We start from the raw sequence: 17,161 nt of genomic DNA, 5'->3' as shown, positions 1-17,161 counted from the left end.
TCCTCCTGCAAGCTTTCTTTTGCGGGGAGGGTGCGGGGGGCTTAGTAGAAGAATATATGTAATTTAAAAGGAAATCGGGAACTTTACCTAAAATCATATTTTGTCGTGTTGCATTAATGGACTAATCATTATTTTGTTACGAAGTGGGAAGTTGCGCCAAAGACCTAAAATCGATTAAGATGACAATCGACAGTCTCGTCACGTCTGACGCGACTGCGGCGTGATTACGTCATCACGTTACATCTCCGGCTCGTCTCGCAGCCATCTTGTTTCCTTCTGTTAGTTAAATGAAAAATAAATAATACGCGGAGTCCTTCACTTCGGTCTGTTGCAACAAAGTAAGTATACTGTCCAACTTATTTCTGTTCCGAATGTTAGCAGAAATTGTGCGCGTGTGTGGAGCTCGTCTGCTGGTGCCGTTGCTGCGCTGCGTGCATGTGCTGTTCTTGACCAATAGACGGTTGTTTTGGAAGCCGAACATAGGCGCCATTTCCCTCCCCGCTCTCAGCGGCGCTTATTGGTGGCCCGCTGATGGGAGCGCGACTGGGCAGGAAACTGCTGTACGTCGACTGCCATTTTGGTTCTTGGACCGGTTGCGTTTTCCCTGTCTGGCTATTTGAGACGGGCCCCGAATGGCGTCAGTTTCAAAGGGAACTTGGCCTTAAAAACCTTGATTGGTGGAATCTAGTCCGAGGTTTGATTGGTCTGAAGGACAGATCGAGACGTTGTCTTTATTGGTTAGACCGCTTCTTCCAAGCTCAGCAAAGCTTTACAAACTTTCACCAAAAGCCGGCTCGGATAGCGCAGCAGAGATGAACATTACGGCGGATTCTCGCCTTTCTGTCTGTGTTCTGCTGCTCTCGCCACCGTGGATCATCGTTCGCGTTCAATATCTTGAATTCAAAAGTGTCGCTCACTCCTCGCATTTACTGCTGCTTCTATGCGTGTAATAAATGCGCCTTTCTTGTAGTATTTAGGGCTCAATCGAAATCAGGAAAGGCTCAACAGTTTCGCTTCAGACTGCTACTTTAGCCGGCGAACGATTAGCATCAGTGCTGCCCTGTTTGTTTTGTTTATGCATAACCGCAACGAAAAAGCAGCTAATAATATGTCCCTGTTTTTGCCAATATCATACTGTGTTCTAAAGGAAGGATGACCAGTCCACTCTAACGTTTCGTTTTAGTACATTTATTTCCTAAACTATGCTTGTCATCCGCTGTGTTTTGATGCCAAGTCTTGATATATCCTAAATCAGACTATAAATATATATCAACCTCATCATTATCTTGTGTATAACCAGTCTGAAACCAAATCGGATTTGATACTTCGCCCAAGAGTGTCAAGAAGGCAGCATAAACTCAGCAGCACCCAAAGCACAAATAAAATACAGTCGCAATGCATGAGTGGGGGAAAGAAAAAAACCCCATATATATATGTATATATATATATATAATGGCAAGTGGCTGTTGTGCTCCATACACAGAGATAGTGGTAAACCACAACTTACTTAACTGGAGACCAAAGTCATCGCATCAGAAAGATCTGAAGCAAATGTTTTCTGTACGTCTTTAATGTGTGCGCTATCTGTTTGTTCCACATCCACGATGTAACCAGCAATCCATTGAATAGCCTGGTTTTCACAAGTGACTTTCATGTTAACTGTACTCTCCAACAGGACCATTATTTGTCACTGACTTCTACAGTGACCTTGCTCTTGCTGTGATCATTTGTAGCAGTTTGAGTTTTGCTTTAACAACGTAGCACCACCAAACATTACGTGAATAAGTCATATTGCCACACTCCAAATTTACCTTGTAGCAAATATAAGGGCATATTTCCTGTTCATTTTTTTGAGTCTTCATCTCATCCTTTCACCCTCTACTCTGCTGCCCCTCCCTCTCTGTGAAAACTCTCCTCTGTGTCCTTCTCTATCCTTCCGGTTCCCTTCCCCCTTCTGCTTTTCATTGATGGAGCGTGTTGTTCCGTTGTCTTTTTCCTCCTCCTTTTTAATAAACCAATTATTTAGTGCCGGATATTGTCATCAATATTCTCTTGACGCTGTTATGATGTCATATAAAGAGATGGAGGAGTAACTAAACGCTGCAGAGATGTCTGTCTGTTTTTCCTGAAGGATAAATGCATTGCTTAGTGAAGTCATATAAACAGTTTGCTGCACATAATTATCATAAGTGGTTACTGCTTTTGTCTTGATCTAAAGGTGAACGTCATATGAATCTTTTGACTGACAAGACCTCATTATATTTGAATTATTAAGTCTCAGAAGGAGCTCCAACTGAAGTTAATGTTGTATTGATGCTGCTTTGTGTTTGTAGCTGTTATTTGTTATTTTACTTGCATTATGCATAAGCGTGGCTCAAGACCTCATGTGATTGCAGTTTATTAAATACTGAATATGGTATTGTGGAATTACTATGTTGGAACCGTCTTCTGCAGGCTTTGCCTTCTGACTCAGCTCTTTGTTAGAGTGAGCAGAACAGCTCCACCACCTCTGCGCTTGGGTTGGTTTACAAAAGCCTGAACATAGCCACCATGCTGTCTTTTAAATCAAGGCCTTAATAACTGCATGAAATGGGAGAGCAGCGGAAGGAGTCAAATCTAAACAAACAGGGCATCATGTGTCCTTGAAGGAAAGAAATAGTTGATGGTACTTTGATTGCGAAACTTGCTGCCAGCAGTTTTTGGAGTGACGACAACAGCTCCTTTGTCTACATGCTTCCCACTATATCTCTTGCAGTTTATCCATGAATAGAAGTATGAAATGTGTCCTCTCTAGTTTGTGGCCTTTCATGAGTCAGCTGATCTCACCCCACAGCTTGTGTGTGTTTGCACTGTTCTGGTCTGCTGTATTAATTTGTTTCTAAATTGCATTGGCTTCTAATTGAGAGTCAAATCCTGGATTATTTTTGTGCTTCAGTTGTGGTATCAAGTGAGCAGACAGTTTACTAAAAGGCTGTTAAAATGATGGTTACTTGCTGTCCTCGTTCATCTTGTTCCTCCCTATTATGGAACGCCAGTTAGTGTTATTAATATTCTATTTATTCCTACTGTAGTTGTTATGACACATTTGAGTGTCAGCACTTGAAAATCTGCAGAGATTATTCAGTATATGTCATTGGTCAGGCTTAATCTAATGTTGCGACTTTACCAGACGTTTAATAATACTGTTTAGCTATACAGACACCCGGAAATCTTAATATAAAGGAACGTGGTTCGAGGTTATATATAGGTTAGCACATGACCATGAGCCACAAAGAATGAGAAAGCAAGGGCAAAATCTTGTCTGTGCACTCACACACACACACACACACAAACCTGTGAGCCTTCTCAGTATCCTCTTTCTACTTGTGGATGCAACATGCGGCATCTCCTCTGGCACTTACTTCAGCCAGTGATGATGAGCTCGGCCACCTGCATCACACTGCTGTTGGCCTATTGCTACCGAGAGGAGGCGGGCCGATGACATTTAGTTTGACATTGTAAATATGCAGCGAGCAGTTGTCTGAGCAGTCGGAGAAAAAGCCGTGGACCACTTCTCATCCATCAGCAGCCACAGAGGCAGGAACTGATGCAACATGCAAACAAAGCAGAGGCAAGCTGTTTCCACTGAATTACATGCAGACATTTGTGCAACTTTGTTTTCCTTTTTTACAGTTAAATGTGCTTCAGATTTTTTTTCTCTTTGCTTTTCTCTGACCCCTATTTTGCAGCTCAAGGTAACTTAAAGCAGGAAGTTGGCTGTCAGTGATAGGGGGTTGGGCTGTGGAAGTTGGGAGGAGCAGCTGGTGTAGCGGCGCTGACTTACCAATGACACGAAAGGACTCTGCGCTCTCATTGGATCTAGGTGATGGATAGAGGTGGGAGCTGAGTCTGAGGCGGGGTTTTAGTGTTGTGTAGCATGCTAGATTGATTACACTTGAATGTTAAAGGGGAAGAAGACTTGAGATTTTTTAGAGTCTGTTGTGAGGCTGAATGGCTCGCCTGCTGTTGCCTGCTGCTGCTGCTGCTGAGCTGGATGTCTGCTTCCTTTTACCCCTTCTTTGCACCCGGCCAGGGGTCAACTGAAAGGCAAATGCATGTGACTGGTTGGGAGCAGCTCGAGCGGATAGTGAGTGACAAAGAAAGAGAAAGTGAGAAGGTCAACTAGTTAGGGGTCAGATGGAAACCGTCTTTAAGCCGCAACTGGGTATTTGGTCAGGAGGAAGATGTTGCAGCGCTGTTCAACAAGAGAAGGGAAAAAGGGGGAGGGGCAGAAGATTGTTTTCTGCTCTCTGTGCGTCTGGGCTTGAAGTCACTTTGGGGTTAAACTGGCTGTTGTTCAGTTGGGACCAAAGGAAGTGCCGGAGTTTGAGAAGTTTTCCTCTCAACGTCACTTGCATCGTCTTCCTAAAGGAGTTAAACCTGTCTTCCTCTTAACCTCTGCGAAGCAGTAGTCATTCACCATGAAGGGCACAGGGGTGAGTTTGATTTTTGAAAAGACAAGCGACTCGATTGTGCTACAAGTGTCAGGAATAGGACTAAATATGTATATTGTCATCCATCACTCGGTCATGCTACACAGAAAGGTCAAAGGGAGGTGTGTGTACTTCTCAATTAATGAAACTACTCTTGAATACTCTCATTATCAGATTATTCTTTGAAAATCGTCATAGTCATAATTGATATTTATTTATATTTGAAGTTTTTTTTTTTTTTTTTGTTGCTGTATCTCACATCCCTGTGTCTTCTCACTTCTGCTTCTTTACAAAGACGGATCCATATGGTGTTTTTAGTCCTAATTAGCACTTTGCTTTCCTCTTGAGACTGATGCCTGTGAAGGTTTCTACCTGATGCTATTAATGGGTTGAGTTTACCTACGATAAAATAGCTAAATCCGTCAATCCAGGGACGATACATGGATTTATTTCAGTTTCTGTTGGTGTCATGAGATCCCGGGGCTGGAGGTGCAGCTGGTGGTCGTGACCCCAGGAGCCACCAGACTCTCGACAACAGAGACAGACACCCAGATGCGACTGACAGACTAGCGCTTGTAGGCCTCGGTGTCAACGGCGGCTCAGGGCTTGATATGATTTCTTTTGATCATACCGATGAGGATACGCATGTCACACACCTCCTCTCTCTCGTCTAATTGAAAGTTTCAAAACACATCCCACAGGGAAATGAAAGAGTGTGAGGTGAATGTCGTTTCCGACCTTCTATGAAGAAAAGGTGCAGTGTCCGGGCAGGTAAAGCAAGCAGAGCCAGCTTTTATTATCTTATCAAGCAGGTGTCCATTTCTGTGCTGCCTTCATTCGTTAACCGTTGCCCCATCTCTGTGTTTACACTGACACAATAGCCGGTGGGGGCAGCCATGGAGGGTAAGCCGCGTGGAGCACGCGGGTATCAGTCGTCCTGCCCGTTTTGACGCCAGAGTCTGGGCCTAGTGTTTGATGAAGGTCACAGGAATGTGAAATTGGCTCCTGCAGTCACTTTGTCAGTGATGAGGAGGAAACGTGAAGGCAGGGATGAGAGCACAGATGAAGTCAGTCGCAAGGGGGTAACATGGCCTCCCTGCAGACCGTGTTCCTCCTTTTTCATTCAAGGTCCAGCTGCATATAGCCCAAACCATTAGGGTTCACCTAAGTGCTGCAGTGAAAGTTGAAAAACCTGTCCTTCTCCACCAGCACCACCGCCCCCCTTCCCTCCTCTCTGCCCTTCCTCCCTCTCTGGTTTCTTCTGCTCTCCTCTGTCAAATGACCTTGGTTGATCATACCACTTCCTGGAGTTGGCTTGAATCAGAACCAAGGGCAAAGTTATCAGGCCTGTTAATGAAAGTGGTTTTATCCAACCGTATCAGATATTCAACAGTTGCATGAGGATACGTGTTGAAAATACATCTTACATTAAGTAGTATTTATTCTGTATTTGTCATGGCTTTTAAATGTTGGTAGCTTCCATTGCTTTAATACATTCATGAGCTTTCTGTATGAAAACATCCCTGGCATGACACATTTGCCTGCCAACCTGTTTATTTAATCAGTCGAGGCTCAGTGGTTCAGCACTAGCTGTATGTTATAAACGGAAGGTTAAACATTAAGCAAAGGCCCTCCGTGGACCAGTGACGGATTGCTGTTTGTTGCTTTTCCAAGGATTTTGGTCGAAAACTTGGCAACCCCAAACATGAGCTGAACATCCGCTAACTTTTCAAGTTGACCTCCATTTCAACCTCTGTCCTGTTTGACCAGTGGTTAAATAATGTCGTAGTATTGGATAGTCACTTGTTAAGTTAGCTCATTCACATTTACTTCAGACTGGACTGTACTTTTTACTTGTGCTGAACATTGTAATGATAGTTCTTAGTTAAACTGTCAATATAGCCGTGTTTGTCAGGTGGCAATGTTCGCTCTGTCTTCACAGCTTTTTGCTCATACTGGAAAGGAGAGAATTGTTGATTTAAATTTTATGTTGACACGTTTGACAGTGAGGACAGGACGAGTAGTACTGGGTTGACAGTGCTTCTTTAATGCTGACTCAGGCTCTGTAGGTGAAGCAGTGTCGCCTTTCCTAGCAAGGATGAGGCAAAATTGATGGCGGTAAACAGGAAAGGACGTCAAAAGAATTATGGTCTGACTGAAATGTGTAGAGCGATGCAAGCATCTCAGATCAAAACATGTTTTTTGAATGTTCCTAAGAGTCGCGGCATCACATTTGACCTTCAGGGCTCTCATGTAGACAGAGTAAGACATGGAGGAAATACAACACCGTGTTTTTGGCTGTCCAGCATGCGGGGAAGACAGGAGACCATATGATATGAGCAAGTATCAGAATTCAACCCCCACCTCGGTGAATATGGAAACACCAGCAAAAGAAATGCTTCATCACTCAACTGTGACGTGTCTCCGAAATGAATGAACTCCCTTTCGTTCTGTCAGCAGATGACTCAAGATAACCTGTTTTTAAAGAGTCATCTTCTTATATTAATATTTAAAATACTTGTGAGCAGGTTTCAGCTGGAGTGGAAATACAAACGGAGGAATTAATGTCCTAAACTTGAGTCAACAACAATCAATGTTAATTAAAATGATCGCAATTTGACATTCTTATGAATCACGATTTCAGTGTGCTAACTAAACACATTTTTGGGGGGCGTTGAAACTTAAATATTCCCAGTTCATTTATTAAAGTACAGTAGTTTGCTATTCATTCACGACTTCTATTCCAATTATTTGTTGACATGCGAGGATAGACATTGTGCCAGTTCTCAACCAGATACATTCTCTTACTGTACTTTGAATCTGGTTTCTCCTCCCTCTCACACCAGGATCTTTCATTTCTCTTCTCTCACGCTCTAAAATGCCTCCCACCGCATATTTCTTCTTGTAATGACTTTTCTGCTACACCCCTTCCTGCTGCGATGTTTGGTCTGCAGCTGTGTATTTAGATTAGAGTTCATGGGGTCATGGAGCGAGGGTTACGGTTTATTTTTGGATTGTTGTGCTTCTGTGGTATGGCTGCCAGCTACTAACTGCCCTTGATAAAAATATGTTTTTATTGTTGTATCCCCCCCGACGTTGTCTGGGCAATAAGGTGGTCGGTAGAGAACAACACAAATGTTGACGATTGTTTGATGGACTATAGGATGGGCTGGACTGAGGATCGTCACACTGAGGGGGACGAGTTGTGAAGGTCAGACACAGGCCTGTCATAGCATCGCTACAAGCGACCAGATTGATTTATACAAAGCTGGCCTCTGCCTTGCTGTCTCATTGATTTAGGCTGCCCTGTGTAAAGCCCACTGACAGTAGGCTGCAGCAGTGTTTCCTTCCCAACTTCCCGTTTTTTTTACCATCAGGTCAATGGCTTTCATACTAAACCTGTCCTTGTGATCTGGGCTATATGCCACCCATACGTTTTGTGTATGTTTTGCACATGTCGCAGCAATAGCATGAATTGTTTAGTGAAACCAACCTGGCACTCCATGAAGCATTGGACCATAGGTTTTGATAGATACCGCTTTAAGGCTGTTGCTGTGCTTTACACTTGTGTTTGCTTTCTTTTATGGTGTCACTGTTTAAGATAACCAATGACCTCAGTCTGACAGCATCACTTATCTAGTGTGAACTCCCAGCAATCTGACAGCTCCATCACCTTAATGAGCTATCGAGAATATCTAACCAACTGTATGCCCCTGAAAGCTAGTTCCCTTTTTCAAGAATTAAACATTGAGATGGGATGATCAAAGGAGCATATGTTCCCTTTACGGAACACATAATTGTTCACTAAACTAGAGTTTGGAATCAGTGGACTGGGGGACGGAGAGCCACGACTGCTTGACCCCACCTACCCTCACACAACTATTCATCCTTGTTTTTCAAAATATTTTACTTTTAAGCCACTAGTCGAGTGAGTATATGCAAGTTTACTTTAGTAGAGTGGATGGCAAAATGTAAAATTGAACATTAAAAACATAAAGGCAGACAAATTTAGAGGAAATGGATAGCAAAGACAACAACACCAAATGTCAAGCTCAGCGCTCATGGAAGGACCTTAAAAGGTTGATCGGAGAAATATAAATTATTAAAAAGGTGAATGTGAAAACGGACCAATATAGTCTCTCTCTTGTTGCTGCCAGATCTGCAGCTTTGACCCAGATGAATAACTTAAATATCATCATACAATCTGTACATCCTCTTTTGATCATACCTTGTGACTGGTTCTCCATCCATTCATCCACTTGCTCAATGTTTAATATGAAGCCTGGAAAAGGGAAGGAGTAGGAGTGTGACACTCATTACTCTGCATGCTCGGACAGGCAGGCCAATATTCCTCCAAAAGATTCCTGACATACCATAGTAACCGGCTGGGTTCTCTTTCAGAGCCTTTCTCCAGCACTCGTGGCTAAACAGGGAGGGAGGCCGTGCAGTGTTTCGCTTTGTCATTAATGCTTTTAAGCAGCTCTGTGAGATGGCTGTTCACTCTTGAAGAGTTAAAATAAAATCAGGACGTGAAAGGTTGACCACAAATATTCATGCTGTATCAACTTTAAATGACAAGACTTAAGTGGTACAAATGAGGCTTCATTATTAAATGACAGAGGACTTTCTTCTGGGTTGATAAAGCATGACGGCTTTATCGTTGCCGTAGTTAACTGCAAGGAGTGTTTGTGCCAGTCCTGACCTGCTGCTGATTAGTGTATTTGTGGTGCCTCGACAGAAGTTTGAGGTGAACTCGGTGCCTCTGGTGTTTTCTGGTATGTAACCTGATGCTTCATCTGTCACAGCAACAGTGTAGAAGATGTCAGCCGATGCATTCGGAGCTGGTGGCAGCGATGCTCAGCAGACGCTTCAGTCCTTCTGGCCTCGGGTCATGGAAGAGATCCGGAACCTGACTATGGTTGGTATTTTATTGCTCAGCAATGATGTACTGGAGAACATTAAGGATTTCTTTGTGAGCATATGTACACATTGTCTACTGTTAATAGAGTGACATACTATTAAAGCTATTCAAAATATGTTGTATTTGTATAGCTTAAAATTCAGTAACTCTTAACATTGGGGAACACATATTAGCCATTACTTGCTCATTTACTGTTAAAACTATGATGTTATTCAGGGTGAAAGTTTGGTGACAGGGTAAAAATATGTTGTTTACGGTAATACATGTCCCCTAAGTGAAAGTGCAACCTAAAATTCACATCATGATTAAGCCTTTCTCGAAAGTGATTAGTCTGCAAATAAAACACAAACCAACGACTGTGTCTGAAGGTATTAAATGTGAAGAAAGTGAAACGCAGGTTATTGCCTCTTGAGGTTTTCTATGTCTTTAAGTGTCACTTGCTAACTTGAGTCTTTGGTTTGCAGAAGGACTTTCGTGTGCAAGAGTTACCTCTGGCTCGCATCAAAAAAATCATGAAGCTGGATGAAGACGTAAAGGTATGAGACGACTTCACGGAATCATCAACATCTGATAATCCTGGTCATATCTCGGTGATATGGTTTAAATCTCCTCGACGCTAAGGGCAAATAAGCGCACCTGAAGCTACTTGAGGAGAGCTATTTTCCCTCATTACCACAGATTATCGGTCAGGAACGTCCATGGCCTGAATCTGCCGTGTCAAGAGCACTATGCCCTCCGCTAAGCAGCAGCTTAGAGAGGTAAAGAGATCAGGGGATCGCTAACATATCTGAAGACCAGACTCTCCTGGCGGCTTGGCCACAGCTGCTTCCACTGCATGTGTGCATACATGGTGTTATATCAATCCACTTACGGCAAAAGCCCTGAACTTGTGTGCAGTTAAGTGCTATAGCTTTAAACTGAAAGTAACAAGTTCAAGTTGCGTCTGTGCACAATGCAAATAAAGCAGAATGCAGTGAGCAAATCTCTTGAAATTAATTGGCAAATACCTCTCTAATTTTTGGTGCCATTTGGTTTGTTATGTTTTATTGTTTTATTATCATCATTTGACTCTTAATATTCTTAGTTTCATTGTGGTTGTTGATGTTCATTTGTTGCAAAGTACATTTGTTTTTAGTTGCGGGTACAAACATTCAGGATTCTGACCTTTAAAGGTGTGTGCTGGTTTGTCTCTGCTTTTTTCTTGAACATAATGAGGCAAATCTTCCCCTGTCTGTTACAGATGATCAGCGCCGAAGCTCCTGTTCTCTTTGCTAAGGCTGCTCAGATATTTATTACAGAGCTGACTCTGCGAGCATGGATCCACACAGAGGACAACAAGAGACGCACACTTCAGGTGAGAACTCACACTATCACAGGGACTGTCTGCACAGCACAGAGGTCTGTTTTAAACTGGGGTGCTTTGTCTGACACGCAGTTGAAATGTGTTATGTAGAGTGTAAATGACTATTCCTGAACTGACTTTGATAGGTAAATCACATTGACTTCAAGATGAAATTCTCATCTGGGGCAGCACCTGCTTATTTAACAGAAACCCTGTCCGTGTTCTCAGGTGGTAAAGTTGCATATGAGAAATGATCTAAGTGATAAGAAATGGAGCAGCTGAAAGGTAGCGTTTGCATGAAAGGCCTCTCTCACCTTGATGTGAAGAGGGGAAACTGTGGAGCAGAACATGAAAGCCCTTAAGTCCACTTTATCCATTCACATACCTCTGAGAGATTAGCAGCTCTTGGGTTTGTTTGTGTCTGCCAACACAGGTAGAGATGACTGGAACTGACTCTGGGTTTTAAATTGAGTGAGTTTTAGTGAGATTCTCACTTCGCTGATGACTTAGTAAAGGGTTGTAGTTCCACATTGGAAATTTGATGTTTAAACGGGTACTTATACTTTATTATTTATATACTGTATGAAGAAGGACAAATGTGTTTTCCGAAAATTTTAAAAACAACACTGATGTGACCAACACTGGACAATTGTTTATTGGAATCAGGAAATTGTGTTTTGCGCCAAAAGCAAATTTAGATTTGGGAATTAGATTTGGGCGTCTCCCCAGATTTAGAAGTAGATCATGTTTTCCCGCACGAATTTGCCTTGAATCACTACCTCCGTCGTCTCTTTTTCCAGCTAATTACATCATGCACATGGACTCGTGCACGTACACCCTATTGTGACGTGCACGTCTGTGGAGGTTACCGTAGCAACCTCCATCAATCCAGCAAGTATGGATGTGACCTGGTGTTACCAGATATTAATCAGGTTACTATATATAGCAAGAGCCACAATAGGGGGTCCTGACAACCAATATCCTGTGGAAAATTCCACCGAGATGGCGCACTGTGGGCAGCAAAGCAGCAGCTCCTGAGGAAAGATGTCATTGTTCTCAATCACTGTCACCGGTCTGTGACGAGATGTTTATTTGACGTTTACCACAACCTTGACTTCTTATTTTTGACCTCAAAATGTCGCTTCTACAGGACCAGTTGGGCTATTTCAGTTGAATTTTGGTTCCTATGTGACTATTTAAAGCATCACAGTTTGTGAGATCAACGTCACCTGGTTGTCTGTCAACAGAGGAATGATATCGCCATGGCAATCACAAAGTTTGACCAGTTTGACTTCCTCATCGACATCGTGCCCAGAGATGATCTAAAGCCTCCTAAACGACAGGTATGTTGTGTTTTCGTGTTCTCATGTCGACAAACGGCTTTGTCGGGAACGTGGCATCTCGCGTAGCTAACGGAAATCTTAGCTGTCTGCTGTTGGCAACCTGGAGGTTCTGTAAACATCCTTGACTGGAAGCTAGGGTTTGGTCAGCAGGGCTTTCAGTCGGATGTTTTCAGCATCTTATTGCTTCTGCCTGCAAACATTTGCCCCCGTGATGTTGTTGGCTTGTGCCATAGTTACAATCTTGACATAATGCCGGAATCAACTAATTCAATACATAGATTAAAGTTAAACTTAAGATTTTATTGACATCCTTGTGACTGTGTTTATGTAGTTTACAAGTATTAAAAATATATTAGTTATTATATTACACTTGGAACCCTTTGTTCATGGTGCAATTCCATCAGTTAAAAGTTTAGAGTAAAATGTGGTTTGTCATGTCCTGCCTTCACTTCCCTCAAGAGTTCAGAATGAAAGGAGGCGTTCAAGAGTAGAATCACTGTGAAATTTGTTTACAAGACTTTGCCATCTCCAGGCATGTAAACATCCTACACTCTCAGCTGTGTTGTCATGGAGCTGGGAGATTGGTGTTTACACATTTGGTGATGGAGGCACCTCATCACAAGGAAGACCTGCCAATCAGCACTTTTGACCTTTGGTTTTCATACGACTCCGTCCAGCTTTGCACCTGACATTTGCCCTCGGTGACTGAAACCAAATGCGTTATTTGATTCCCGGCTTCCGTCCCCGTCCTGAGCTTATTGATTTTTAAGGTCGTCTGTGTGTACATTTGCTTTGACTGCAACAGTTTTCTTCCACCAGCCAGGCTTACACGCCCAGAAAACTGGTCTGGAAAAGTGGAACTGGTCGAGAAAAAAAGTATCCATGATTCAAAAAAAAGAATTAATAATATGAATAATGAGCATTATAGTTTGATTTCTCCAAATATTCCTCCCCACTTCTTCTATGAAGGACAAGATAGGTTTCTCGCCACAGGATGTTTTCACCGATCATGATTTTAGAAGTAATAATTTGCAAAGCTGTGTGAAATATCTCTATAATATCCAACTACGGTGTGTAGTGGTAACCTGCAGCGTTGTGTAATCTGTCCTTGACCCAGATTGCATTACTGTTTTCCAGCTACATCCCATGAGTTATTTATCAGACCTGGATTCTAACGTTACACCTGTGAAAATAATTCATGCCATTATGACTGACTCACAGGTTCCGTTTTGTCTTGTTTGTGTGTCTGTGTGTGTGTGTCTGCATCCATCTAGGAGGAGATGCGTCAGTCCGTTGCTCCAGCAGAACCAGTGCAGTACTATTTCACCTTGGCCCAGCAGCCTGGAGCTGTTCAGGTGCAGGGAACACAGCAGGGTCAGCAGGCTGGCGCACAGACGGCTACGACCATCCAGCCAGGACAGATCATCATCGCACAGCCTCAGCAAGGACAGGTATCTGCTGACACCGAGCCCAAGTACAAGGACACTTTACAAATCAATGGATATTAGTTTCTCCTGGATAGAGTCAAATTACACATCCATTCTCCTGTTAAATATGTATTATATCAAGGATGCTACTCGCTTAGCAATATGATATGTATTGATTTTGTTTATCGTGGAAAGTATATACATACATGCATTTGTGTATATATATATATATATATATATATATATATATATTCTCTCCACCTTTTGTCTTCAGTCCCATTATCCTGTTCTATTACAAGTCCTTGTCGTGTCATCAGCATTTGTGTCCCACACTCTGCGTGTACCACATTGTATCAACATAGAACACTGTGGCCCAATATTGTCTCAGTTTCCTTCTGGAATCTTATAAGAACAAGTGTTTTTAATATTAAGTCTCCTCCTTTCCTCCTTCTGGAACACATGTTTATGACCTTTTATATTGTCCTTCCAACTGCACTCGCCCGGCTTCCTCTCTGTCTCTAAATGCTTCTCATGCGAAGCTGCTCTCCTCTCCAATACTGACATACATGATAGCAAACATACGGTTAGGTTTCTGTTCCTCTTTAAAAGCCACTGCGACTTTCTGTCATGATTTTTGTTCTTCCAGCTCGTCCATTTGCTTGCAGTTTGCTTCAACGCACCTGTGCCGCTCCAAGCTTCCCATTGACACATTTGACACCTGCTTGCGTTCATGTTCAGTTGTTGCAGCTTTGTCACTGTATCATTTTGTCATTCTCTCCTCCACTTGCTCTTCTGTCCGTCGTCAGATGCTTCAAGGTGCTACCATGCAGCAGTTACACCAAGTGCAGGGCACACCCATCACGGTAAAGACAAAAGCACACCTGGCTGTAGGCAACTATGTGTAGTGGAAGTGGCTACATTTTGTTTGTTTTTGTTTTTTTCTTTTTATGTTGCGTGTTCTGCTGCTCATGAAAAGTGTACTCAACCTGCCTGATAGCTGAACGCCAATCAATCTATGATCCATCTGATCTTCCTCACTTTGCAACACAGGTCTCCTCCTGCTGGTGGTTTCCGACGTGTGTGTGTGTGTATGTGTATGTGTTATGCATTTGTGGAGTGGAGATAAACGTGAATTTAGACGTCCTGGAAAACTATTCTCACCTCATCTGCGTACTAATATCTAACTGATATCTACGTTCTGTTGACGTTTGGGGTCACCATCTTGGATTGTGTATTCAGGGTGGTGTGGATTGTCCCGACTTTCTGACTTGGAAGTCCCACATAAGGTGACATAACAGGGAATTTGCGGATATCTGGATTGCACCCAGAGTCTGTTAGTCATGCTGCTAAATCTTCCTGGTCAAGATAAAAAGGCCTTGCCAAAGTTTTTCAGTGAAGAGAAAAGATCAGGTTGTGCTCGCCGTCTGAGACCTCGGAGCTTATCGTGAGCATGTGTTCACTGTGCAGTCATGTGGTTACTCGGGTCTGCTTTTACTACCTCGATTCTCAGTTTCGTTCTACCATCCACTGCCAGTTGTCATTGCATACATGGAACACATGTTCTCTTCCCTCTGGTTCTGTCGACAGTTGTATCCATTCTGTTGCAGAGCAAAGGTAAATTTGGTAGGAGGGAATGGGATTCTCACTTCTTCTCAGAACATAAGAGGATATTTAAAGGGAGTCAGTTATGAAATGTACTGATTTGTATGACGATAGGCATCTCTCCCTCTGGTCTGAAGAAAAACAACATATCGTCTTTGATGATGTGACAAATGGCAACTTGTATTATGAACGCCTGCAGTTCAAAACATGGTAGTACTAAAGAGTAACACAAATGAATTTTATTAGGGATTAAAACAGTAGATTGGTATAAGAGATTGTGGTCGGTCAATTGGAAGAGAGGGGTGCATATTATCTCCGCCAAAACATGGATGAAAGTATACTCTCTTGTGAGCAAAAACAAATCTTCTGCTGAGTCACTGGTGTCTGTTGGTGTCGTCATGATAGAGATGTTGTTTTCCCTGGACGGATGACTCTGTTTTCATCGGCATGGACATTCTGTTCTAACAGGCTAATGTCTTTATTTCAGAGCGCACCGGTGGCCATGCAGGTGGGCGAAGGTCAGCAGGTCCAGATCGTCCAAGCCGCAGCTCAGGGTCAGGCTCAGACAGCCCAAGCTCAAGGTCAGACCATGCAGGTGATGCAGCAGATCATCACCAACACGGGGGAGATTCAGCAAATCCCGGTAAGCAAAATGAATCAGGAAGTTGCAGGGTGTTTTGGGTTGATGTTTTGTTCAGAGGAAGGGCAGGTTTAGAAGTCTTCACACTAGCTCACTGTCTTGTATTGAGTGCTGAATCATGTCGTTTGCTGTGGGAAGGTGGCCTCCATCTTTGTGTAACTGAAGCATAACTTATTTATTATTATTTATCTGTCCTTGAATGTGCTGCAATGTCAACATATTTCCGTGAAATTTCTCCCTATTTTAATCGCTTGATAGTCGACCTTATAGCGAATTAGAACTTTACCTTGACGCTGATGTATCTCTGTCTCCCTCTGGTGTCTTACTGGTGTAGGTACAACTAAACACTGGTCAACTACAGTACATCCGATTAGCCCAGCCAGTGTCTGGGACTCAGGTTGTGCAAGGACCGATCCAAACTCTGGGCAACGCGCAGCAGGTAATCATCGGGTAGAGCTCTTGAAAAGAGCCATGTATTGTTTTGTTGGAGTGATTCGATATCGATTTGTGTTCAGATAACACAGACGGAAGTTCAGCAAGGACAGCAGCAGTTCAACCAGTTCACCGATGGACAGGTGAGCCTCACAGATTTGGTGTTGAGGATCCGTTTTCTGAAATATTTCTCTAACGTTTCTCTTTTTGTTTGACAGCAACTGTACCAGATTCAGCAGGTGGCGGTGCCGGCCGGACAGGAACTGACCCAGCCCATGTTCATCCAGTCCACCAGTCAGACAGCCGACGCTCAAGTCACGCAGGTGACCACCGAATGAGCGTCCGGAGAGGGTCCAAGACCTTGAACACCAGCTGACCACGCCAATTCCTGGCCCAAAACAAGCTCTGTTCTTCCCTCTGTAACCAAAAGCGGTCAATTTCTTAAAAGCCCATGAAGTTTTGGGTCACTCTTCAGCCATTGAAACAAGTCTGTGTCAGACCACTGCCACCATCCTCGCCGCCTTGTACAAATGTCTCTCATTTTTAACTTGTAGAAAGTTGTTTTTTTTTTCCATTAGAAATCTCCAGTCCCACTTTTTTTGTTGGTTCCTCTTGAGTTCACTAATAAAGCCATATCTCTCCCTCAGTCCATGTTAGAGCATGCTGCAGTTTGTCGACTGTGGCTCTTTTGAAGCACCGCTTCTTCGTGTACACACCAAATATCATGAGAGAAAACCAACTCATTTTACTTTGTTTTGAATTCCAACAGTCGCTCTCGATTTTTTTATACAGTCCTTTTTATTTGTTTGCATGTGGTGGAAAAACCAGCATGACGTGACGTAGATTGGTACACTTTTAGTTGTGGATCATTTTGTAAAGAAACTTTGTGAAAGAATAAAATTGTAACAAAACACCTCTTGATCTCCTTGTATTAACATTGGAATGAAGAATAGACTTCAATTAAAGTCCAGGATGTTAAGAT

The 17,161-nt window shown here is 42.9% G+C and overlaps 1 protein-coding gene across 5 annotated transcripts; it reads left to right on the top strand.

Annotated features, from left to right (window-relative positions):
- The first annotated feature begins 243 nt into the window (after positions 1–243).
- On the top strand, positions 244–16,890 carry nfyc (nuclear transcription factor Y, gamma). Of its 5 annotated transcripts, none has more exons than XM_053863563.1 (11): positions 244–338; positions 9,278–9,390; positions 9,858–9,929; positions 10,634–10,747; positions 11,983–12,078; positions 13,353–13,529; positions 14,312–14,368; positions 15,595–15,750; positions 16,082–16,186; positions 16,263–16,322; positions 16,398–16,890. In XM_053863563.1, exons 2-11 carry the CDS (start codon positions 9,292–9,294, stop codon positions 16,515–16,517), a joined length of 1,056 nt encoding a protein of 351 aa, XP_053719538.1. In that variant the 5' UTR covers positions 244–338; positions 9,278–9,291; the 3' UTR covers positions 16,518–16,890. The 5 variants fall into 5 exon arrangements, with proteins under 5 accessions (XP_053719538.1, XP_053719543.1, XP_053719540.1 ...); XM_053863565.1 differs by lacking the exon at positions 244–338 and adding an exon at positions 3,478–3,610; XM_053863564.1 differs by lacking the exon at positions 244–338 and adding an exon at positions 3,857–4,475.
- Positions 16,891–17,161: the final 271 nt, after the last annotated feature.

Source organism: Synchiropus splendidus, chromosome 4 (genome assembly GCF_027744825.2).
Source record: "Synchiropus splendidus isolate RoL2022-P1 chromosome 4, RoL_Sspl_1.0, whole genome shotgun sequence".
In the NCBI taxonomy this organism is placed as follows: Eukaryota; Metazoa; Chordata; class Actinopteri; order Syngnathiformes; family Callionymidae; genus Synchiropus; species Synchiropus splendidus.
The sequence above is the reverse complement of the archived record's forward strand: the minus strand, read 5'-3'. Positions and strand labels throughout refer to the sequence as shown.